The 25,298-nt window shown below is 39.8% G+C and overlaps 1 protein-coding gene across 1 annotated transcript; it reads left to right on the forward strand.

Moving 5' to 3' along the window:
* Positions 1-1,224: 1,224 nt before the first annotated feature.
* Positions 1,225-18,677, forward strand: LOC149467033 (G protein-coupled receptor 35-like). The gene is made up of 3 exons (XM_089672370.1): positions 1,225-1,457; positions 5,176-5,237; positions 11,752-18,677. The coding sequence occupies exons 1-3, from the start codon at positions 1,447-1,449 to the stop codon at positions 12,699-12,701; spliced, it is 1,023 nt and encodes a 340-aa protein (XP_089528496.1). The 5' UTR covers positions 1,225-1,446; the 3' UTR covers positions 12,702-18,677.
* The last annotated feature ends 6,621 nt before the right edge of the window (positions 18,678-25,298 follow it).

Below are 25,298 nucleotides of genomic sequence, written 5' to 3' on the forward strand. Positions count from 1 at the left end.
ATACGTAAAATAGTTGTGATGATATGTACAGTTTTACTAACATATGTCAAAGTTGCAAAACTGTTCAGGCATTAGGATTTGTTTTATCCTCCTAATGAAGGAGTTAAACTTTTTTATTTTCATTTTGGATAGGGTAAGGGAGGGTTTGAACCCCTGTCTATTTTGTGTGTCTCATTGGGGAGCTTTCCCTTCACTTCCTGTCCCATAGCCAAAACAGCCAGTGAAAGTAAATTCCTCCACAGTGAGGGAATCCTAGGGAGTCTCCAGAGACACCAAACGTAGGATCCCCATTAGAAGATTTCACTTTATAGAGGGTGAAACCCTCTCCACTCTATTAAAAAATTGAAAAAAAATGTGTTTAGTTACACTTTAATAGAGAAGTGTTTTATTGCTGTGTGTGTCCCCACATGAAAGATTACCCCACTTCCTCCCCATGTCCTGGTGACAACAAATATGTAACCGGAAATCTCTTAGGCTCCATTCGCATTAGCGCATCTCCAGTGTGACTTTGGAGTGTCTTGTGGTGCGACTTTAAATAGACTATACATTCACTGGACTAAAGTCGCATCAAAAGTCGTACCAAAGCAGTGCAGGTACTACTTTCAAGTCTAAAAAACAAAATAAGGTCAGCGCTAATCCAAAAAATCAAAAAGTGAAAAATATGATGTGTAGCTGCATGCAATGGATACCAATATACCAAGATCCTATAAATGTTCAAAACAGTATTCATGATTATTGTGTTTAGCACTGCAAATTCTCTTTTTAGGTTTTTACTACTTTCAAGTTGCTGCGATTTGAAATCACGCAGATTTGAATGGTAACATGGGGTGTGGAACATTTGCAGATCAGCCAGGCTGGCACAAACATTACCCATTTAACAAATCATCTAAATATTACTCAACCTTCAAGAAAAATGTATAGACACACCCAGAGCGACTCATTGCAGTCTAAAGTACATATCTGCTTTGAATGTACCCCTGTTGACATTTGCTTAGTACCTACTATCCGTAGTTAGCACCCTTATAGATTCAACTAGTATCTGTCCTTATGTAGAGTTATTATAACATGAACCATGGGAATTTCCTTTTTATGCAATACGTAGAAAACACATGACTTTTAAATGTTTCTGATTCATGCGTGTACGAATAAAGGAAGTTTCTAAAGCAAGCAGTTGGGCAATAGAGAAGCTTTCACTTTAGTGAGACCTATACGTAACTTGCAGTGTACAGAAGGTCTTTTCATGAATAGTGTGTGGAAGGACTTGCTCAGTTGTTTGGAGAGAGGGAAGCAGAAGGCTGAAAGAAGAATGTAGTATATAAATCCTGTGTAATCATGAGGCCTCTGCGCTGTTTTCAATATTTTTTTTTTCTAGGAAGAATCGGATTGATATTGCCCAGCTGTGTGTACTGAATCTCCCCTGGCTATCATTGAGTATACACGGAAGTAATGGAGCCAAGGTAAGCCGTTCAGCTTTTATGTCCTGGGGCTTGATTTACTAAAGCTGAATGTTACTTCATCAGCTGCAAATCCTTGAATTGCTGGAAGAATTCCCCTAGTTGTATTTGTAATATTGCCCTTTGCATTGTTTATTATTTTGTGCTGAAGGTCATGTAAATTTACTAAGCATCTATTTATCTGTTTTGATACACAATTTATGCAAGATTATACATTTTTACCTAAGATTTCATTAGAAAAATATGTGAATTGGGGCAAAAGTTATGTGAAATTTGGGTGATAACAGTGATAAATATACCTATAAATAATATGGCGATCATTCCCAGATCCAAGTTTTGAAACCCTTCGATTTCAGAGACTGGTGGAACTTGTACATTTTATGCTTCTTTTTAAATATATTTTCAGATTTTAGATTTATAAATGTGTAAAAAAAAAAAGAAATTGCCATCTCAGATTTAATACACAGAAGGACATTTATTATGGTCCATGATGCCAAACTATGGTCCACATACAGATAAAATGGGCTCTGGGGTACTGCCATGCAGCATTTGAAAAAATCAATGGAGTTGGCAGAGGACAAATGGAATTTACCATTAAAGCCAGCCATACATGAATCAAACTTTGTCCAGTTCTTCAGAGATCAGCCAAACTTCAATCAGTGGTTGTACAGAAGTCAATCTACTGATCAGCTTCTGTACAACCAGCCTGTCAGAAAAATGCTGCTTGATCAGTGGCGCCAGCTATAGCCAACAGCGCTGATCAGTGTATTCTGATGGTGGGGAAGTCTTGCCAACGTCCAAATACAATAGCTCAGCGGGAGTGATTCCCTCATCCACCTTAAATGTGTGGATGGGGGAATCAGATCAATTGTTTTCATTCCACCTGTTAGTTGACCAAAAAAACCTGAATCATCTCTGGGCTGCCTAACACTATAATCTATTAAATTGAAGATCATTACACACATTGCAATCTGATTGTGCAATTTGCAGTCTGAGATGAATCCTACAATCAAAATAATAACAAATTGCGTTTAAGAAAGAGTCTGACAGTTGCCTATTTTTTACTATTATCTCTGAAAATCTGAAACAAAATACTCAAAAGGAGAGGTACAGCCAAAGGTCTTTTGGCTGTACTTCCCCTGCGGATCACAGAGTTCATTCTGCACTCCTGTGACCTGTTTTCAGCTGATGTCACCCCAGGCTGGGGAAAGATCCCGACTTTAAAGTTGGGATCCATCCCAGATTTTGGAACGGCACCTGGCCACCGAGAGCCTGAGCCAGCTGCTCTCTCCCATTCCATAGCCCAGCGTTCCATTGAGCCCAGGGGGACAGAATGGACAGCAGTGACTGACAGTCACCGCTCTCTGCTCAGAGTGGCTGTGAGATCATCATGGCCACATGATCGCTGAGTTCTCACACTTAAAGCCGGCGGGGTACAGATGCAGCATCAGACCAATGCTACATCCACCTAGGTAAGTATAACTGGGGAAAAAGCCCTACTCTCTTTAAGGCTAAAACTCAGAGAAGGAAGCAGCTAGGTTTTTCTTCAAAAACTTTATTCTTTTAGGGGTCATTTACGCTGGGAACTGAATGTAAATCGCACAAGGAATGCACTGGGTTTTCCTATGTGATTCACATGCAGTTTTGTGAAGTGAGATTTTAGCCCATTCATTTTGAATGGGCTGAAATCGCCCACACCACACTGCATCAAAAGTAGTGCATGCACCACTTTAGGAATTGCACTGGAACCTGATTGCATGGTACTTTTGTACTATGCAATTTGATGCAGGCAAGCGCAATGCGTTTGTCACCTGTATTTGGGTGTCATCAACTTTTCACTGACACCCACTGCGGATCGCAAGGGCAGTGTGATTTGAATGTGGTGCAGGAACGTAGGTTTCCCATACTGTGTTCTAGTGTGAATGGGTTGTAAAGGCTTTATGCACACTGGGCTTAAAAAACACTGCTTTTACATTTTTTTCTGCCCGTAAACACACTGCTATGTTAGCCTACTGAATGTATCTATGCTCACATAGGTATTTACAGGTGTATTAGAAAAGGAGCATTTACAAGGAAAAAAAACACATCACCAGTGCGTACAGGAGAGTAGCCTTTGGGCAGAAAAAACTTTAAATGTGCATAAACTAGTACACACTCTAGTCATATTTATGCGCATTTGCATGTTTGCACGTTAATGCATTCTAATGGCCAGAATAAGTTAATATTCAGGCCAACATGAATGCATTAAAGCACATACATGCATAAACGCATGTGCAATACACAGATTTTGCTGCATTTTTTAAGCAGCTTTTCTCCTGCCAGGAGGAAAGGTGTTCAGAGGATCTGAGTAAAAGCTCAGTGTGCATGGGGTCTAATATGTTAGACTTTTCAACATATGCATGGCAAGGCTACTTACTGTTATCTCACATATATATTCTTATTATTATAGACAAATTTACCACCCTAACTCCTCCCACAGTTTTTACACTACATAGACAGTAATATACCGAAACGTGCGGATTGTTCCCGATTGGTGTGCTATTACTTTGTGGAACGTTTCGCCGAATGGTTCACGAAATATCGGCGTTTTTGTGGTGAAATTGGTCCCATAGGAATGAATGGTGGAATGTTCAAAACTAGAGTGGGAGCTGACAAAAGCTAGAGTGTGAGCTGAAAAATCAGGACATGATTTCTAAACTGCCATCACTCCCTGATTTTCAAGCCCACCTACACAAATTTTATATCAAAACATTCAGCTATCCCTGCTGTCACTAAAAATGTCCACGGCTAAGCCATTGTCCTAATAGTTTTCACAATATGACCATTTGTTTGCAACTCACACCGCCCATTGACGTTCATTGAAACTCCACTCCAGCCACCTCACATTTGAAGGGCAATTTCTAAACTGTGACTGTGCCTTCATTTTTAATATTTCAGAGACATACTATGCATCAAAATGTAGGTCTGGGTCTTGTGATTCTCACAATATAAAGCTCTTCAGTGTAGGATTTTTTAAACTACAACCGTTTGAAGATGGCAACCGCCAGTGAAGTGAGCAAGTTGGAGCAGTTTGTTTTTAACCTCTCTTCTCTGCCCTTGTTGTAGAGTGAGCTGCCATAGGAACCCAGGTGTGTGAGCAGGCAGCAGAGTGACAAGCCACTCCACCCAACACTTCACACAATTTCCCCAGAAATTGTAGCTTTTCTAGTTGTAATTAAAATCTGACAGATGAGTGATTGTGCACGTACTTTATTTTACTATAGCTGAACTGCAGGCAATAAGCTAACACACAGTTGAAAGATATAGAAAGTGTTTTACTTGACAGTGGATTGATAATTCTATCCTTTCATCTTGTAATCAAGAAACCCCTACCAGGCACACTGGTTTCATTTCCTACGGTCGGCTATGCGGGGAATTACAGAAGGTCATATTAAGACAAATTACCATGTTAGTAGAAATAACTGGATAAAAATGTGTTCTGGAATTACCGCCTAGAGTTTTGCTTTAATTAATCACTCATTTATTGAATATCTGAGAACTGGACCATAAAATGATTGCTGTGCAAATGCTCATAAAGTTTTCAAGCATAATAGCACAATTACCAAGCAAGACCTCACGGTGTTCCCTTCAAGTGAGACATCAATCTTTGTAATTTAGACCCTCGATGTCCCTTAAGACCCTTATATTAATTGAGACAATTTTTAATGCTCATGTTTTATAGAAACCTCTCGGTCACTCGGTACATGGCTGTGACTTCCTCTATGTTGGTCCCCACAACTACTGGTAAGCTCTCATGCATCTATATGTTTTAAAGAAATGGTAATATTTAGAATAAATACATCAGCAGACATGATTAGCAATAAGTGAATCCTAGGACATTCATTGCATTGAATTTCTAGAGTAGCAGATTTTGAGGCACATTTGTTCTTGTCACAAACATTATCAGAAATAAATCCCAAGAATTCATCAAGACTGGTGCAGACAGATTTTGCAAAAGTGCCTCTCATGCATTCTAAAAGTGGTGCAGTGTGCACCAAATTCATGTACCTTTCTAGAACTTGTACGTAAATTTGGCCATGCCGCACCACTTTTTAAATGCACATAAGACACTTTTGCAAAATCTATCTTTGCCAGTTTCTCTTTGTAAGAGAGTTGGTCTTAAAGCATTAATAAAACCAAAACCAAAAATGTAATATATTGAAGCATACTAATCATTAGATGTGGTGACTGCATTAGTTTTCTTTTTTCCCTCTGTTTTTACATGGTGATCTGGCCAGTAACACACCTCCTGTATTAGAGTGCCCCCACTCTGGATGAAGGATCATAGAGGGCACATTTGTCCAAAAGCATTGTCAGTCTGGGGGGAAGGGAGTGTTAGATGTAATAGCAGATTTTAATATATTAACAAACTGAAGCCATATTCTAGATAACAATTTAAAAGCAGTTTTTTCCTTTTTGGATAATAGGTTTACATAAAAAAAAACCTGACCATTGTAAGCCCTCCATCAGCATTAAAGGGTTTGTCCCATATCTGTAAACTGATACAATCTGCAAGAGAGCTTGTTCTTTTAAAAAAACAACAGAGTTACTAGCTGGATCACCAGATGAAAATAGGAGAAAGAAAACTAATAATTGATAGGTTGCAATATATTAAATGTTTGTTTTTGGGTTTAACACTGCTTTTATTGGCTCCACTGCAAACACAGCCCTTGCATGAGCGTATGCTGTAGTATGCCCCATGTGAACAAGGCCTAAGAAGGATCTAGTGGACATCTGGATATCTAGTAGATGCAGGGGGTTAGGGGTGCTTCTCCAGTGAACTGGTACGGGGTACAGTATTTAAGTGATCTGTGGATAACTTTTGCCTGCCCCGCTTCTGCCCATTTCTACTTGAATCCCATTTCAGGTGAATTTTTGCAGTCATCACTTTTTATGACTTTTGGCCTTAAACAATCATTTTACTATTCAGTGTGTGCCAAATAATGCCTGTACAAAGTTTGATAAATGCATTGTGTTATTTAAACGTTTTTACAGTAACCTGCCATGAAAGAAATATGAGGCTGCAATTGCTAAAAATGTTAGTTGTGTGTCTGCCACTGCCTTTAATGCTTTCTATGTTACTGACCTGGAACAAGCAAATGTCACATATTCAGTTAAAGTAGTTGTAAAGGCTGAAGGTATTTTACCTTCATGGATTCTATGCATGAAAATAAAAAACCTTCTGTGTGCTGCTCCCCCCCCCCCCAATACTTACCTGAGCCTGATTTTGATCCAGCGCTGAGCATGGGAGCCTCAGCTCTCACAGGTCTCTCTCTCCTCCTTGGCTCCCACTGCTGTCAATCACAACCAGTGAAGAGAGAGTGTGGGCAGGGTTGAGTGAGTAAAAAACTTTCTGTGTACAGATCCCCCCCACCCTCCAGCCCCCTCTAATACTTACCTGAACCCCATCATGATCCAGCAGTGTGCATGAGAGCCTTGGCTCTCCAGAGACTCTCTCTAGTCATTGGCTGAGACAACCAGTGAGCTAATGAGGAGAGAGAGGGTGAGGGGCTAGGTCAGGACACACAGAGCATCAGCTTAGGAGCAAGCCTGCTTGGGTGCTCCCATAGCATATGCTTGCTCTGGGGGCGTTCAGCAGGAGGGAGGAGCCTTGAGTGCCAGCAGGGGACCCGAGAAAAGGAGGATCAGGGCTGCTCTGTGCAAAACCATGAGTGTTTTCAAAAATTATATAGTCAATCAAGGGATCTGAGGGGTGGGAGGTAGAAATTTTAAACTTTATGATATTTTCAACACACTCTCACAAGATGTTTAAATTTATTGATATTTTCATATTAGTCCATGTTACAGTTTGATAGCCACTATATTATGGCATAACATGAAATCACAGTGTAGTAGAGACTAATCATTATCTATTTCTTATGTGTGTAATGCAACTAATGTATCATCTGTACAAAATAGTATAGCCATGGGTGTTAACAAAGTTATGGTTATTCTCTTCTGCATATGTTACTGCAGTTGTTATTAAGGTAATCTTATTAATACCAGCACTTTTAAATTAGGTATATAGTTTGATTCTGCAGTGAGAAATACCCAGAAAGGAAGGTGGATTGTCATTACACTGGACAGTTATAAAAACAAACTTTTACCATAGCCAGCTCTGCCCAATGGATATTATTACACCCCAATTAAATTTCTTTGCTTTTCATTGCTCTTCTTCCCAGAGATATCAGTGCTGAGTGGGTTTTTATCACCTAGGCCTAGACCCTGTGAACATATGCTGTGATAGTAATGCTGCAATGTAATGTATGATAGACCTTATTTAAAGGTCTCTGGTTATCAGTGTTCTGCTCAAGTACTGCTCATGATAACCACTAGAAATTCACATTGGCTCATATCCAGGCAAGACATCTTGAAGTACTTTCAAACGATCAGTTCTTCCTATCATTATAACCACTAGGTTTTACTTTGGGTACAATGTACCAAATTCAGTGGGGTACATTGGCAAGAAGGAACATGCAGCCAGCTAATGGAACCAGTGGAACCCTTTACTGATGGAGTTCTTCTCTGTACAGTCTAAAACAACTGATGTGAATGTAGTTAATTCTGACTGCCTTCTTATCAGTTTTGGAGTCTTTAGGAGAGTGAGCTACCAGATAGCCTTGGTATTTTGTTGTCAACATGTGGTGAGTGTTATATGGAGTTTATTTAACCCTTGATATATTCACAGACAGGACAAATTGCAAAAAGGTTTCCACTGGGTGTTTCCTAACTGGTATAATATAACGATATTGCAAAGTTATTTATGACTGTGATTTTATGGTTTACCCTTGCCCTTTCATGTTTGCATTCTAGTTTCTGGAATCCAAGAGGTACTTTAACATTTAGCCTTTAAAGGCACATCAATTTGATTTTTAAAGTATTAACAGAAAAGCATCTTCAGCTTTAAGAATTCAAATTCTTTACTGTAAACTTGCTGAGACTGAGCAAGTGAAACTCCTCTCGAGTCTTTTTATGAGATGCACACTGATGTCTCATAAACGCTCACCAAGTCGTAACTTATTGGATAAACCAGTAAAACAGATGTTAGCAGTTCTGCAAAGAAGGATTTGTTCACAGCATTAAGTAATAACTAGTTGCTAAACGCCTCTGAAGGTCAAATTACACAGAAATATTGCTTATAACGTTTAACTTTAAACTAGGAAAACAAAGCAAAAGCGAAGCGCATCTAAGAATATCAGCAGATGGACAGGTAAATTGGAATCAATGTATGCAACTTAGATTGGCGTGTGGCCAAGAAAACAGTAACTCATATACCAGCTGAGAAGCTTAAAAAGAAGGAATTCACAGCAAATTTCTGAAAAGACATCCCAAAATTGGGTGTGCCACGCCCAACATCAGCGCTGCTGGATATTGGGAATCCACACAATGTGAAGTAAGGAGATGAATCACGTAACAACAGATAAACAAAACTCCCAAATTTCTTAAAATCAATAAAGCTCTACATGTTTCAGAGCATACTTTGCTCCCTCTTCAGGAGGGAGGAGAGATGTCAATGCATGAAGGGGAGAGAAAAGCATGCTCCAAAACATGTTGCGTTTTATTGATTTTATTACGTCTGGGATTGTTTACCTATTGTTATCATGATTCACCTCCTTATGCTACACCTTTTTGACTCCCAATATCCAGAATGGTATTGAGCATGGTACACCCAATCTTTGGACATGTTTTTGGAGATCTCTTAGAAATGTACTGTGCATTTCTGTACTAAGCTTGTCAGCCAGGACACAAGTTGATGATTTCTTGGCCACTCACCAAGGAGGGCTGCATACATTGATTCCAGTTTATCTGTCCATCTGCTGTTACTCTTAGATGTGCTCCACTTTTATTTGTTTTCTAGTATGTATTTTTTTAACCACTTGCCTACCAGGCACTTATACCCCCTTATTTACCAGGCCAATTTTCAGCTTTCAGCGCTGCCGCATTTTGATTGACAATTGCGCGGTCATGCAACATTGTACCCATATGAAATTTTGATCAATTTTTTCTCACAAATAGAGCTTTCTTTTGGTGGTATTTAATCGCCACTGGGCACTTTACTTTTTGCGCTATAAATTAAAAAAGTGCAAAAAATTTGAAAAAAAAAAAAAAAGTTTCTTTGTTTCTATTATAAAATTTTTCAAACAGGTAATTTTTCTCCTTCACTGATGTGCGTTGATGAGGCAGCACTGATGGGCACTGATAGGTGGCACTGATGGGCACTGATAGGCAGCACTAAAGGGCACTGATAGGCAGTACTAATGAGGTGGCACGGATAGGCGGCACTGATAGGCAGCACTAATGAGGTGTCACGGATAGGCAGCACTAATATGCAGCACTGATAGGTGGCACTGATAGGTGACACTGATGGTGGGTACTGGCATCACTGCTGGGCACTGACTGGCGGCACTGACTGGCACAACCGCTGGGCACTGACTGGTGGCACTGACTGGCAGCACTGCTGGGCTGCACTGGTGGGTGGCACTGGTGGGCAGCACTGGTGGGAGGGCACAGGTGGGCACAGGTGGGTGGCACTGGTGGGTACAGGTGGGTGGGCACAGGTGGGTGGCACTGCTGGGCACAGGTAGGTGGCACTTCTGGGCACAGGTGTGTGACACTGCAGAGTGGCACAGGTGGGTGCACTGCTGGGCACAGGTGGGTGCACTGCTGGGCACAGGTGGGTGATCTGCTGGGCACAGGTGGGCGGAGCTAGTGGGCGCACTGCAGGGCACAGGTGGGCGGAACTTGCGGGTGGCACTGCTGGGCACCGATCATCAGGGCACTGATCATCAGTGCCCTGATGATCGGTGCCGATCCCCGCTCTGACAACTGCCGGTTCTCGGCAGTACTTTCCTCACGATCTGACAGCGTGAGGAAAGTGCAGCCGAGAACCGGCACTTGCATTTCCCTGTGATCAGCGTGTCATTGGACACCGCTGATCACGTGGTAAAAGGCCGGTATGATTGGCCGTAGGACACAGCGATCACGGAGATCGCCGGGTGCGCGCCCCCTGGGGCGCGCAGGAGAGCGCGTTCTGGGGGGACGTCATATGACGTCCACCCAGAACTGGCCGGCCGCAGTGCAACCCTCATTCGGCTATCTGCAGTCGGCAACTAGTTAAAGGATTTGCTGTTAAAAAAGGAAACTAAAGATACAAAACTTTAACGTTGGCTCGCCAAGCTCCCCCTTATTATTGTGGGGTTTTTGACTTTGAAATACCTTTAAAGCAGAAATCCAGTCAAACAGCTGAACACACAGTTGAAATAAATCTATGTTTAAGCATTTACCTGACCAAGGATTTGTAATTTGAAGTCATGTTGTAATGACACACTTCTGCCACAGTAAACAGCCAGGCAGGGGCATGCGTATTTCCTGGTTCAAAAATGCAGCTTCGTATTTCAGCTGTTCACCTACAGTACATCCTGCCTATTGTTTAGTAAATCAACACCATCACCTCTATCCATTGAGCAGGGAGCTGATCCAGAAAATATTATCACTAAACCTGGAAGTAGCAGAGTAATCTTCCAAACTCAGAGATGTATCACAAGATGGTCTGGACAAAATTGCAGATCCATTAGTAGGTAAAACAGTAAACTTAGCCTATATCTAGACATGAAGGAACAACAGTAGACTGATAAGCTCTTCCTTCTGCTCTCTTCCCTTGCCAGCATGTTCCCTGGTAGCAGACCCTAAGTAGGCCCCTGGCCCTTCTGGTCTGAGCAGGGGCGGACTGACCATTTGGAAACTCGGGCACTGCCCGAGGGCCAGGGGTCAGTAGGGGGCCCCATGAGATGCCCCTGGTACCTTTTTCATAGACTTTTTTGAGTTTGGGCAAGGGCACAGGGGCCCCATGATCCCCTATTGCCCGGGGGCCCCATGAGTTGTCAGTCCGCCCCTGGGTCTGAGTGCTACTGTTCAGGGGGTTACAGAAAACTGATACCATGTCAGATTCAGATGTTTTTAATTATATGCATTTAAAAGTACATTTAATGATTTAATGCATGCATAACTGTATTAACTGGTGTATTTTTGTTCTTCCCTGGAGTTCAGCTTTATTTGTAAATTATACAAGATCTTTTTATTGTCTGTTAGCATGAAAGCAACCCCCTACTTACAGATGCCTCTTGTGCAGAAAGTTGAAATCAATAAGCAGCAAGTGAGATAATATGTCTCCATTAATTTTTCTCATTAGTAATTAAAAGATCCACTGTGCAAGCTAAACGTGTTTGTCTCACTTGTAACATGTTATGTTTTTTTGTAGCAAATTACAACTACACAGACTGCACCAGCATCATGAAGACAAGAAATAATAAAGTGGAAGTTTTTTTGTTTGTCCTTCTCATACTGGTGTTGGTTTTCGGTGTGATATTTAACTCCTTGGCCATCTGGGTTTTCTGCTTTAAGATGAAGAAATGGACAGAGACAAGAGTCTATATGATGAACCTTCTTATTAGTGATTGCTGTCTGCTTTTTACACTTCCGTTTCGCATCTATCTCACCCAGCAACCACTGAATCTGGGTGGTAAATTCTGCAGTGCACTCCTGTCGTTTTATTTTATGAACACATATATAGGCATAGCTACCATCACCTTGATATCTGTGGACAGATACGTGGCCATAAAGTTTCCACTTAGAGCTAGAACTTTTCGTTCTCCTAAGAAGGCCGCAATGGCTTGTGTGATTGTTTGGCTCCTCTTTATTGCCACCCGTCTCTACCTTGACCTAATCGCAACCCCACCACTAAGAGACTCATCTCTCTGCTTCCGAAAGGCCTCCACCAAACCCTTAAAGAGAACATTGTACTTTTCTGTTCTGGGGTTTTGTGTTCCAATGCTTATATTAGTTTTCTGTTCCACACAAATTATCCTCACCCTGAAGAGGAAGGAGAAAATGAATGCTCAAGAAGAGAAAGACATTCAGAAAACCATCAACATAGTAACCACAAATATGGCAATTTTCTTGCTTTGTTTCTTGCCTCTCGGCTTTGGAAATATAGTACGATTTGTTATGGAATCCATGAAATTGGAATGTTCAGTGTTAAAAACTGTTAGTGACTTTGCCCTTTTTGCTCAGGGCATGAGTGATCTGAACTGCTGCTTGGACAGTGTCTGCTATTACTTTGTGGCCAAAGAATTCTGGGAAAAAGTATCTTTATTTCCAAAGTCTAAAAAACATCTGATGCAGGACCAGACCCAGGAGTCCAGCATCTAGAACAGAAAATGTATACTGTGTTCTATGTTGAAATCACAGATTACCACTATCTTTGTTAAAAAAGATATTTTCTTTAATGGACCAAGGCTGGCATCATAAATTATAGCAAAGTTTGGTTACAACATTCCTTACATTTTTATATTGATATCATGTTGAACCAGAATGACATCTATGTGTTTTGATATATAGGTTTAGTCACCAAGCCCTAGTATTTTACTGGAGTCAACAGATAGGTGAAAACTATAGCGACCAGACCCATAACTGAATGCAGCAGTGCTATTTATTAAGGAACTCAAAGGGGAATTTACTAAAACTGAAGCAATCAGAATCTGGTGCAGCTGTGCATGGTAGCCAATCCGCTTCTAACTTTAGCTTGTCCAACTGACCAGTTTTCCAGCTCCCAATAGCAGATGTACTGCTACAGGGCAACTGCGCTGTGTAAAACGATCTAAGATAAAAAGTTCCCCAATTTTTCAGGAGAATTATTCTCATTTCCTGTTGATTTTCCAGGACAAGAAGTGAAGAGAAATCTCCAGACAGAAAAAAACATAGGTGTTTTAACCATTCCCTACTCAAAACAAGTTTGGTCTAAACATATACTTTAAGTAGAAAAGAACTAACGTTAACCTTCCATTGTGCAGATTTTAGGCAGTGTTCACACTGTCCCTGTTGTAGCAGTGTTCATGTGATCTATGCTGCATCATAGTTCATTTGAGCTTTGAAGGGGGGTTAAAGTGTTACTAAACCCAGCACTCTACATCCACTATATCTGGTCTCCCACAGTACACAGAACATGGAAATGCAATTATTTTAGTAAATATAAACTGATAAATAAAGTTAGAGCAGTCTTGTGACTTCTATCAGTGTCCAGCCAAGCACTAGCTAAAGCTTGTAGGAGGAGTTTACTTTCTGCTCTAGGAGGATGGAAATCCCCTGACCTCTGTTGGATAGTGTTGATTGCCCCTGTGCTGCACATGCACACTCCCCAGAAAAAAAAACACCTCTCTAGCAATACACACCAAACTGAGCATTTGCAAAATGCCTACGGTTTAGTCTGTCTTATCAGGAGATAACAGGTGATCGCTTGAAAAGGGGAGGGACAGAGAAGACAGGATCAAACAGCCTTTTTACACAATGCAGAGGATTAACCCCTTAGGTTCAACAGTGAGTATAACAAGCATGCTTTACTGCATATACATACTGATTTTACTGTTGTGGGTTTAGTGACACTTTAAAGCTTTAGATTCCTATATGGCATAAGTACCATTTCATATTTTCCACGGCAAAAATGTTAATTTTAATGATTATTTGAATAACATCCTTATAAGGCTTTTGGCTCTACTATAGTAGTGATTTCTTAGGTTATTGCATTAATAAGAACTGCCACTGCTAACCTACAATGATGTGTTTTCCATCATAATTGCAAGATCAGCCACTATTGCCACCATTTAAAAGTCCATAGAATTGCAAGATTGCTGACAATGACCCTATCACTTGCATAACAAAGAACAATTTAAATCTGACTATGCATCACAATTTTATTGTGCAATCTCCTGGAGATACACTAAGGGCTATGTGATGAAAGGTCCCTCCTGAATGAAGAGGAATTGTAGAGAGACTTTACAATCAAGCTGTATCCTGTAGTTTTTCTTGTCTGCGCCTGACATCATAGCTTGTGTGTCATTGATCTAACAGTTGCTTCCTGTGAACTGCCTGATTTCAAATACTGCACACTCCAATTATGGGAGTCAATGGGGTTGATTACTAAAGGAATAGACAATGTTCACTTCGTAAAGTGTATGCTCACCATGCAAAGCTAAAGTTCATGTAGCATAGCCAATGAGGTAAAGCTATTTTCATCTTAACCTTCTAATTATGCACAAGAAAAAGTCCTGTTTCTTTCTCATTTCCATTGCAGATGATTGGGTATTCAGTTTGAATATAGTTTCACCTTATTTACTAAGCTAAGTGAATATTTACTTTTCTAAGCAGACAGTTTTTAATGCTTAATCTCCCTGGCGGTCTGATTATTTCAGATTTTTGGTGCTGAAAGCGGTACCTTTTTTTGCATGGAAATATGTATTTTTTTATTGTAGGGCTGTAATTTGTAGGAATAACTCACTGAAATCTGTCCGAATAAGAGTCTAGTAAACATCCCGGGTATGATAAAATTTAAAACACAAAATCATAAATTATAATTTAATATATAGTCATAAAAATAATAATATAATAATAATAAATGTAATTCAATAATATAATCAAACCAAAAACACTGAAATTTGAAATAGAGCGCCAAGTTCGCACATCACTGAGCAGTCGCAAAATTTCCCCTCGAATCATTATCACTCAATTCTGCAAGTGGTTCTGATTTACTATCGCTGTTTTCTAGCTGGTCTAAAACCGCTTTTGACCTAAAGGGACACTTTTTGGATGCCATGGACGTTTCTCAGTTTCCAGGCAGAAAGAACAGTACAAATGCAGGCAGGGCACAGGACAAAGCACTAGGGACAAAATGTATGTGAAATGGTTTGATACAGTAATGTTATACTATGTGATTTTAGTGTATTTAGTGAATGTCACTTTTTGCCATTTTTTAATTTCCCGCCGTTCTGTCCCCCGTACGTCCTGACGCTCACAGGGGACGGAACCCAGATGACAGATGCCGGCATCTGCCGGATTACATTGCCAGGGACACTGCAGGAGGGACATCGCAGGAGAGCAGGACAAGGTAAGTGATCGAGGGATCGTGGAGCAAAGCCGCATGGTAAGCCCGAGTGTAGCTCGGGGTTACCGCTTTTGGTACTGAAACTTTACCCCGAGCTACACTCGGGAATACTGCCAGGGAGGTTAAAGTCATCTCTAATACATGGGTTGAGGCAACTCTTTGACTTTAGATAACCTCTGAGCACTGGATTGCCTTAGCGATGGCAGTGAAATTATGCTTTTCTCCATCAGGGCAAATCAACAGGTCCACACAGGTCTAAACCAAAGAACAAAAATTATTATTATTATTATTCAGGATTTATATAGCGGAAACAGTTTACGCAGCACTTAACATAAGGGCAGACAGTACAATTACAATACAAATTAATACAGGATGGATTAGAAGGCCCTGCTTGTTAGAGTTTACAATCTAAGATGTAATATAGTGCAGCTATCCAGCCTCTAGTTATAATGGCTGAATTTGTTTTCTTTTTTTTCCAAGAATGTTTTCCACAAGCACAGAAAATACCTGTTAATCTAAGGTTGCATTCATATCTGAGCATTTCGTGAATGCACAAAAGAACATGCATTTCCATGTGCATCCTCAGAACACGTGAAAAACACATGTCAGCATTGGTGCCATTCATTAATAATTTCACCCCAAACACGGAAGCAGATCTGCGTTTTCACACGTCAAAATGAGTGGCACTCAATGTCCAAAAAGGTACATGAGCTTCCTTGGTGTAGTTGTCACAGCATGGCAGCCCATTCAAACAAATAGGCCACCCTACCAATGAATAGGGTAGCACATTCCAATGAATGGCTACCCTATGAATGTAGTTGCGAAAATGCACAAAAAGCTGGTGTGAACCTAGCATTGGCAAAAATGCAATGTCTGTGTAACTTCTTGTGAACTGAACGGAAATCCAAGCTAGCTTTTGTAAACTACAAATTTTCCTCTTCCCCCAGTGTAATTGAGATGAAGAGAGGAAAATGCTCTTATATTCCAAATCATAGGGACAGCCATAGCTCCCTCCAAAATGAGTAAGTGTAGCCCTAGTGCAGAAAATGTGTTATTTGCAGGATTACCTGGTGAAAATACAGGATAAAAGGCTGCAAAAAAATTAAAGCTATTTTCATCCTACCCTTCTAATTATGCACAAGAAAAAGTCCTGTTTCCTTCTCATTTTCATTGCACATGATTGGGTATTCAGTTTGAATATAGTTTCACCTTATTTACTAAGCTAAGTGAATATTCCCAGCAACAAGTGCAAGTCAAAGCAGGACAAACACAGCCTCTCAAATATGCCATGTGTATTGCTCAGTTAATCTCAATAAGATTTTTCTGACCTGCATTGGCCGTCAACATGAGCCCTAAATTTTAGAACTGGATGGGCAGAAATCCAAATCCTTTGGCACGTAAAACAGCTCTCATGTTTATGCTGCATATTTAGTATATCTCTTTTTATTAGCAGTGGAACAATGGGGAATCCACTCTGTGGCTGAATGCATACAGAGGACACCTTTTAGCACACAGTACGTAGACAAAAGGCACGTCCCTGCCACTACACGGACCACAAATATATAATATGCAAAAAATGATTGGATAAACCTAACAAGTACATTTTTGATTTCTATTTTTCTTTCATATTGGATTTTCAAAATAAATTCAGTGATATAGAGGTTGAATAAAACGTTTAGCGCAGCATAACATTTTTGGTAGTAAAATAGTACATGTTGTATAGAGATGTACCCATCAGACCAAAAATAGGTACAACTGAGGCTGCAGGAGGGACAGAAGAATTTGATCTCAAAAGAGAGACAGTCCCCTAAAATGAGGGACAGTTGGCAGCTGTGGCTGTATGTGTTGCTACACAGTCTACCATAAATCAAGGTAGAAGTGATCTGTCATGTTGGACATTCTCAAGCTGGCCATAGATGTGTGATTTTCTTTACGGCTGCCATGGGTTGCAGAAAAGAAAAATTGCTCTATTCCCCCATCAAGACAGTCAGTGTTGAGGGGGGGAACCCCTCCCCCCCAGCGGAGATATTGTGTTCTCCCAGCGGGTGGAGCTGTCCTCATTAAACACAGTGATTACTATAATAGCCGCTAGCAATAATTGCCCGTGAAAAGGGACAGGCTGGTTATACCCAAGTTGTTCAATCGATCATCTTGGGTACATCCAGTCTGCCCATACGTGGTTTGAATCTTGGCCAGTCCCTGCTGAACCGGCCAAGATTCAAACTGTCTGTGGCTTGACTTTAGTGTAGGCCTTGTGTTTCAGAATGCATGTATATCATTGGGTGGTATCATCTTCTGGAATGTGATTTTTTTACAGGCTCAACACAAGTTCACAATAATGCTCTCACCTAGCAGTTCCCATGTGTCCATGCACCTAAAACATTTATAATTATTTAAAGAGGAACCATAGTCGATTAATTATTATTATTATACAGTATTTATAAAGCGCCAATAGTTCGCTCAGCGCTGTACATTACAAAGGGGGACAGAACATGTGACAGAACAATACCAATACAATGCAAAACATGAGGGGATTGAGGGCCCTGCTCTTTCGAGCTTACAATCTAGGAGGGAGGAATTAATTCTTTCAGACATACAGTACAAACAATAAAAATCATCTTTATGAAGATTGTATCATTGTCTTAAAAACCTTGTTTCTATGTATAATTTGTTGTTTATATGGCAGGGGGCAGTAATATTGCCCATTACATGTGAAGGGTCTGATGCTAATACTACTATAGCACACAAAAGTTTTGCCAAGCTAATTATCTTACACACTGCAAATTTACCCAACAGACATTCTGACTGGAAACAATAGACTTTCTGCAGTAGCTAATGCTATGAAGTACTTACAATGCTTCTCGTAGCCAGAAGCTTTGTAACCTTTGTATATGTTTTGGGTCATGTGGTGGAGCTTGGAAAAAAAATACCCAAATAATATTGTGATTTGTTAATGCTGTCATGCATTTTTGCTGATACATGTGAACTATGAACTGTGAACCTGAAAAAAAAATGTAAAGTAACTTCTGTGTTAATGAGAACTGTCTACTTCATTGAGCAGGATTGCAGAAATTCAATGAAATACAATATGTGTATAAGTGACAGGTGGTCTGTAAGACTAAGTTACAAATCTCACAAATGCCATATTTGTAATGTACTATTGTAAATATAGATGTACAGTATGTGCCGTTTACAAAGGGTAACAACATTTCATTATGTATTTAAGGACAAATAAATAATTTGTTTTGTAAGGAGTAAATAGTTATTCTTAAGTTACTTATATAAGAAGTGCAACCTCACTGGAGAAGTAAGTTAAAAGTGGAAGGTGAAGTTACTTAAAGCAGAAGTACAATATATAGTTACATAGTTAGTCTGGCTGAAAAAAGACAAAAGTCCATCCAGTTCAAGCATTAAAAAAAAAAAAAGTATAATCCTACACCCGCAGTTGATCCAGAGGAAGGCAAAAAAAACCCCAGCACAGCATGATACAATTTGCTCCTGCAGGGGAAAAAATTCTTTCCTGATCCCCGGGGAGGCAATGGGATATTCCCTGGATCAACTTTACCTATAAATGTTAGTATCCAGTTATATTCTGTGTATCTAGGAAAAAATCCAGGACTTTATTAAAGCAATCCACGGAGCTGGCCAGAACCAACTCTTGAGGGAGTCTATTCCACATTTTCACAGCTCTCACTGTGAAGAAACCTTTCTGTATTTGGAGATTACATTTCTTTTCCTCCAGATATAAAGAGTGCCCCCTTGTCCTCTGTGATGACCTCAGGGTGAACCTCACTGTTTGAAAGGTTTACATTCAAGATCTCAGTTTTGGTTGGATTAATTTTCAAGTTTGATAACTCCCCATACTCTTTTAAGCTCTTCATTAGAATTGGGAGTGTTATCCTAGGATTTCCCACATAAAACAAAAGATCATCCGCATAGGCAGCTACTTTATGTTCGACTTCCCCAATCTGCACTCCTTTTATATCTAAATGGCCGTATAAACCTGGAAAAAAAATGATAATTGTACCAAAAATCCTCTATAAATTTCAGATGATTCCAATCAAAATTCCGGAGGCCTTTTTTAAAGTAATAAAAAAGATGTTAACAAAATATATATGGAAAAATAAAAAACCCAGAATATCATATGACTTGTTAAATAGAAATAAAGAGAGAGGAGGCTTGGGAGTGCCAGATATTAAAAGGTACTATAAAGCAGTAGTCTTAGCGAGAATCTATGATTGGACACATAATTATGAGGGGAAAAAGTGGGTTCAGATTGAGAATGAACTAAGCGGAGTTACCTTGAAGAGAACTATTTGGGCACCAGCACAATATAGAGGGTTAAAAGATACCACGAGTGTTTTTACATTAAATGTTTTTAATGTTTGGGACAAATTGCATAAATTTATGAAATGGGATTTTAACTCACAACTAATACCACTGAGGAATACGGATTATTTTCCCCCAGGCAAGGAGGAAAGTATAGGGAAATGGATTAGAAAAGAAGATACCCAACTGAGAGACATAATGGATGGACAGGAATTGAGAACACTTGGTGATTTGAAAGGGGATAAAAGGGAACTTTTTATTAAAATGGATGAATGGAAATATTATCAATTAAAACACTTTGTCAGAAACCTCCCAAGACCGTTCAGATCGAGAGAGGATTGGAACGGCTTTGAGAGGTTGTTAGAAACACGAAGTGATGGTAGGCGAGGCACCGCAAAAATTTATAAAATCCTCACTGAGTTAGACACTTACACAAAACCAATGTATATAGGTAAATGGGAAAGAGATTTGGGAATAGAGATTGACGAGGATAAGCAAAGAAAAATATACAGATTAATACACGAGAATATAAGTATGAGAGAGGTGGAGGTAAATTACAAGTGTTTAACGAGATGGCACATCACACCGAACATTGAGTATAAGATATGTGGGGAAAATTCACTAGAGTGCTGGAGGGGATGTGGAAAAATAGGCACCTTATATCATATATGGTGGGAGTGCCCAAAAATTCAAGGTTTCTGGGAGATGATCGTTCAATTACGGGATAAAGATAGGACTGAACCCAGCAGTATGTCTCCTACATAGTACAGAGTTATCAGTAAATAACTACAAGGACTCGGGTATATGGTGCTATCTAAATGCGGCGAAGGGGTTGATACCTAAGTTTTGGCATAAACCAGAGGTGCCGAGGATAGAGGATTGGGTGGAAAGAACTAATCAAATTTATAAGATGGAGAGACTGTGCTATATGCAGGAAGACAGGATGGGGTTGTTCTATAAGAGGTGGAGAACATGGGAAGAATTCATGGTGAAATATATGAAGTAACTATGTGAGAAAGATAGAAGGATTCGTACCCTATATTCGCGTATGAAGAGAGATAATAGAATTAGGCAGAGTGGGTGGGTTTGTTTTTTTTTTTTTTTTTTTTGGGTGGGGGGAAATTAGATAGTGTGGGGGTGGTAATTGGGAATAAAGATTGATAGAAATGTTATTAAAGATATGCAAATTTGTTTGTATGAGAACAATGATGAAATGTGCAATATATATGGAAAATAAATAAAAATTTAAATAAAAAAAAAAATATCCCCCCCTTAATCTCCTCTTCTCAAGAGAGAATAAATTCAGTTCCTCTAATCTTTCCTCATAGCTGAGCTCCTCCATGCCTCTTATCAGTTTGGTTACCCTTCAATGAACCAAGAAGAGAAAGCTGAAAGTCCTGTGAAAGGTAAGAAGAAATTTGCAAATGTCAACACTGCTCTCATATATTTTGACCTCCAGCCACAGTTCATCCACCCACTTCTGATTAACAGTAAGGCCTCCTTCACAAGAATAGCAGTCCTCTCTTGTATATATTGTCATCCAGCCACAGCTAACTGTGTCACTTCTGGTTCACCAAATAGCAGCAAGGCCCCTTTCACATGAGCAGTTGTTTCTGATGCCCCCCTTTTTGGAAGGGGATTTGGCATTGAAATACTGCACCGTAACTCTGAGCCAAGAGTGTACGATACGGTCCCATTGACTTCAACAGGAGAGTTTGACAGGTGATGCTGCCTTTCAAAATCAATATTTCAAGTTAAATTGGCCTAGGAAGGAAAGTATCTTGGCCGAGATATGTGTATGAAGACTTTAGTGTGCTATGTTAGGTTTCTGGTGGAAAAAGCACCCATTTTTACTGTCCATATGAAAATTACCTAATAAAATTCCAACAACTGTATATTGCCAGCATAGCATATCTCCAGTTTATTTAAAACAAAGTAAAAATACAAATGCCAGCTTCATCTTGGCTGTTGCATTTAATTGATTAACTTCATACAGAGCACTGTGCTGGTTGTTTAGCCCCAAAACTTGCCTTTTCCGGCACCTGCTGCAGACATATTTCAGGTCATGGTGCCTTGTTTGAATTTATGTAGGGTTGACTACTTCAATTAAAACAGTGAACATGAATGAGAAATATGGACTTTAGGTGATTATTATATAACACTATTGAACCAGGCTAGATACACTACATTTCACTTCTACCTGCAGCTTTGTAGCTTCCAGTATTGCAAACAAAATTGTGCTAGAGGTACACTTCAAAGTCCTAATGCAGCTTTTTAAACAAATTAACTCTTAGATAAAGTTGAAATTAAAAAAAGTAGCCTTTACTGCAATACTCCCTTTTAGAAGGTTCTGGGTGAATGAAGCTAAACCCAGTTCCTGTGAACTTCAAGTGTTGTCAGGTCTCCTTGGACTCACAGGAAAATATTGTCCAGAGTGGAACACTGTCATTATGATGTGCTGCTTTCTAAAGCACCCAGGACTACCCCACCACCAGCAAGAGAAGGAAGAGGGACTATGATGTCATGGTGACAAGACCGAAGACACTTGGAGGATCCTCTAAGTGGACTGAGGTCAGTAAATAAGAGGAAAAGAATTGAAGGAGCAGTCTTTGGCTGACTGGTTGGTTGCTTTGGCACCACTTAATTAATTATATATTTTACTATTAATTAATTATACTCCAGAAAAAGGATCAGAAATGGGGATAAGGAACGACAAAGGGGATGGTCAAATCACCTTCTGCAGTGGGGACTGTTCATTACAACAGACCCCACAACATTTGACACAAAATAAATAGGTGAAGGTCCTCTTTAAAAAAAAAAAAACTTTTAAAGAAATTGTGTGTTCACTTTGTGGTGTTTAGAGATTTGGATGATTGAAGGCAACAGACAACATCTGTTTACAACTATCTATATGAACCATATTAAAAAATGGGATTTCAGAACATTTTATTTAAATTTCTTAACCTCATCATAAGCCATTTTTCAGTCTATCTAGATAACATTTTTGTCCATTAAATTCTTCGCCATTTCAAAGGAATATATTTACGGTCTTTTATTTATTCTTTACAGCATTTCCTATGCATTCTGACTTGCTAACAAGCCATAAGCAACCCTAGGAACTGCAAAAAAATCTAATCTGTGCACATAAAATGTATATTTAACTGTGCACCGCTATCTGACTGTAATGAAAATATATATCATAGCAATGACTTTTGCAAATATTTATGTAAAAGTTGAAGGAACTTACAAAAAAAATACCTAAGATAAAGTTGTGAAAAAGACATTACAATATTCAGCACACTTCCTGTCAGTGATATTGTTGAGTGAGAAACTCACAGTTAGATTTTTACTCTGAAAAACATTGACAGAGGACAGTAAACTGAACTGTTAAATCTCGGATTTTGCTTGGAAGACTACAGAACCTCATAAGCCACCAAATTGAGAAGTACCAGGTGCTGGATGATCCTACCCCTATATCAAGGTCTTTGGAAAGGACCCAACAACCAATGGTAGTTTTTTTTTACTTTTGAGACCACCTGTGGATTGTTTCCTTGTCATGGAATAATCTCATAAAAGCAGGGATATTGAATTAAAATTCACGGTCCGATTAGTACAATTTTCTTTCCTCAGAGGTCTGAATCTCATTTTTCTTCTATGACTCTGGGCTTTCCCATCACAGCCCTCCTTACATCACAACGCCCTTTCCCATCACAGCCCCCCTTACATCACAACTCCCTTTCCCATCAGAGCCCCCCAATATTAAAGCCCTGCTTACATCATAGTCCTCCTTGCAATCACAACCCCCACATCACAGTTCCCCCCCTTTCCTGACATCACAGCCCCCTTTCAATCACAGCCCTCCTCCTCACACTATAGACCTTTCATATCATAGCTCTCCCCTCTCACATCCCAGCCCCTCCATATCACAGGTCCCCCCTCTCATATCACAGCTTCCCCTTAAATCAGTCCCTCATCACAGCTCCCCCTTACATCACAGCCCCCCATATTACAGCTTCCCTCTCACAACACAGTCCCCCCATATCACATCTCCCATTCACGTCACAGCCCTCCATATCACAGCTCCCTCTTATATTACAGCCCTACCATATCACAGATCCCTCTTACATCACAGCCCCCATATTAGAGCTGGCCCCTCTCACATCACAGCTCCCCCTCACATCACAGTCTGTCCAACTCACAGCTCCCTCTCTCACATCACAGCCCTCCCCCTTCTCACATCACGGCTTCCTGCATCACAGCCCCCTATATCATAGCTCCCCCTTATCACATCACAGCCCCCCATATCATATCACAGCCCCGCATATCAGAGCTTCTCCCTCACATCACAGCCCAAGTATTTCAGCTCCCCCCAATTACACTCCAAGTATTTCACAGCTCCCCCTCTCACTGTCCCCTACATAACAGCCCCCATTTTACAGCTCTCCCCACTCTTCCTCCATAAGTATAAGTGCCATAAAGAGTAATAAAGAACATATGCCTTAAATTATTTTTAAACCATTTATTAAATAAAGTAGTGTTAACATTGCTTTAAAACATTGTAAAATCAATCCACAGTGTTCTTTTGAAATCTGCAGTATACTTGCTGTGTGTTGCCTTTAAGCGTTGTGACATCAGAGCCCCTCCCCTATGCGTTACACCACCGGGTCATGTGGCTTCATCAGGGGGAAATGATAGGACGACACGGCGCTCATTCATTATATATGGATCTACGGTCGACATTTTCTAGTAGTCGTCATGGCGGCAGCCATGTTTTTGGAGCCCGATTCTAATGTCTATACAAAGGAGTACATGTAATCATTGCTGGGGATTAAACCTTGTTATTACCTTCAGTTTTCCTCCAGCTGTGCTCTGATGTACTTAATACACCATGTGTGGTGTTACTAGATGGAATATACAATACATATTATCTGGGGTGTACTGACATTACGATTATAATTGTGATTATACTATTGGTGATCTAATTAGTATTTCAACTCTGCATTTGTTCCACATCTGTGTAAATATTGACTAGATAATATTTTAATAAAATTGAAGCACATATACATTACTCTTAAATTACTAACAGGATAAAATTATACTGGATAAAATATATTTTATATTATAGCTCTATCGTCGCCAGTCCAGTATGCAAACCTAATGGTTACTAATAAAAACAAGAGAGATCAAATTCTTTATTCAAGCCCGTAGGTACTAAACTCTTCATTTCATGGATCCATCTGGATTCTTTTTTACTGAGTTTTCTGATTTTATTGTCCCCTCTCCAGTGACTGATGTGTTTTTGCAATACCCCAAAATTGCATGAGACAAGTGTCCTTGTTATGGAAAGTGCGAAAGTGCTGTGATAAGTGATGGTATCTGTATCTCCTATTGATGTTATAGACATGTTCCTTTATTCTGTACTTTAGAGCTCTTTTTGTACTTCCTATGTATAGGAGGTCACAAGGACATTTCAGGGCGTAAACCACTCCTTTGGTTTCACACAAGATAAATTGTTTCATTTTATATTCCCTTCCCATAATAAG

Source organism: Staurois parvus, unplaced genomic scaffold (genome assembly GCF_062004578.1).
Source record: "Staurois parvus isolate SC_StPar_1 unplaced genomic scaffold, SC_StPar_1.0 ptg000126l, whole genome shotgun sequence".
In the NCBI taxonomy this organism is placed as follows: domain Eukaryota; kingdom Metazoa; phylum Chordata; class Amphibia; order Anura; family Ranidae; genus Staurois; species Staurois parvus.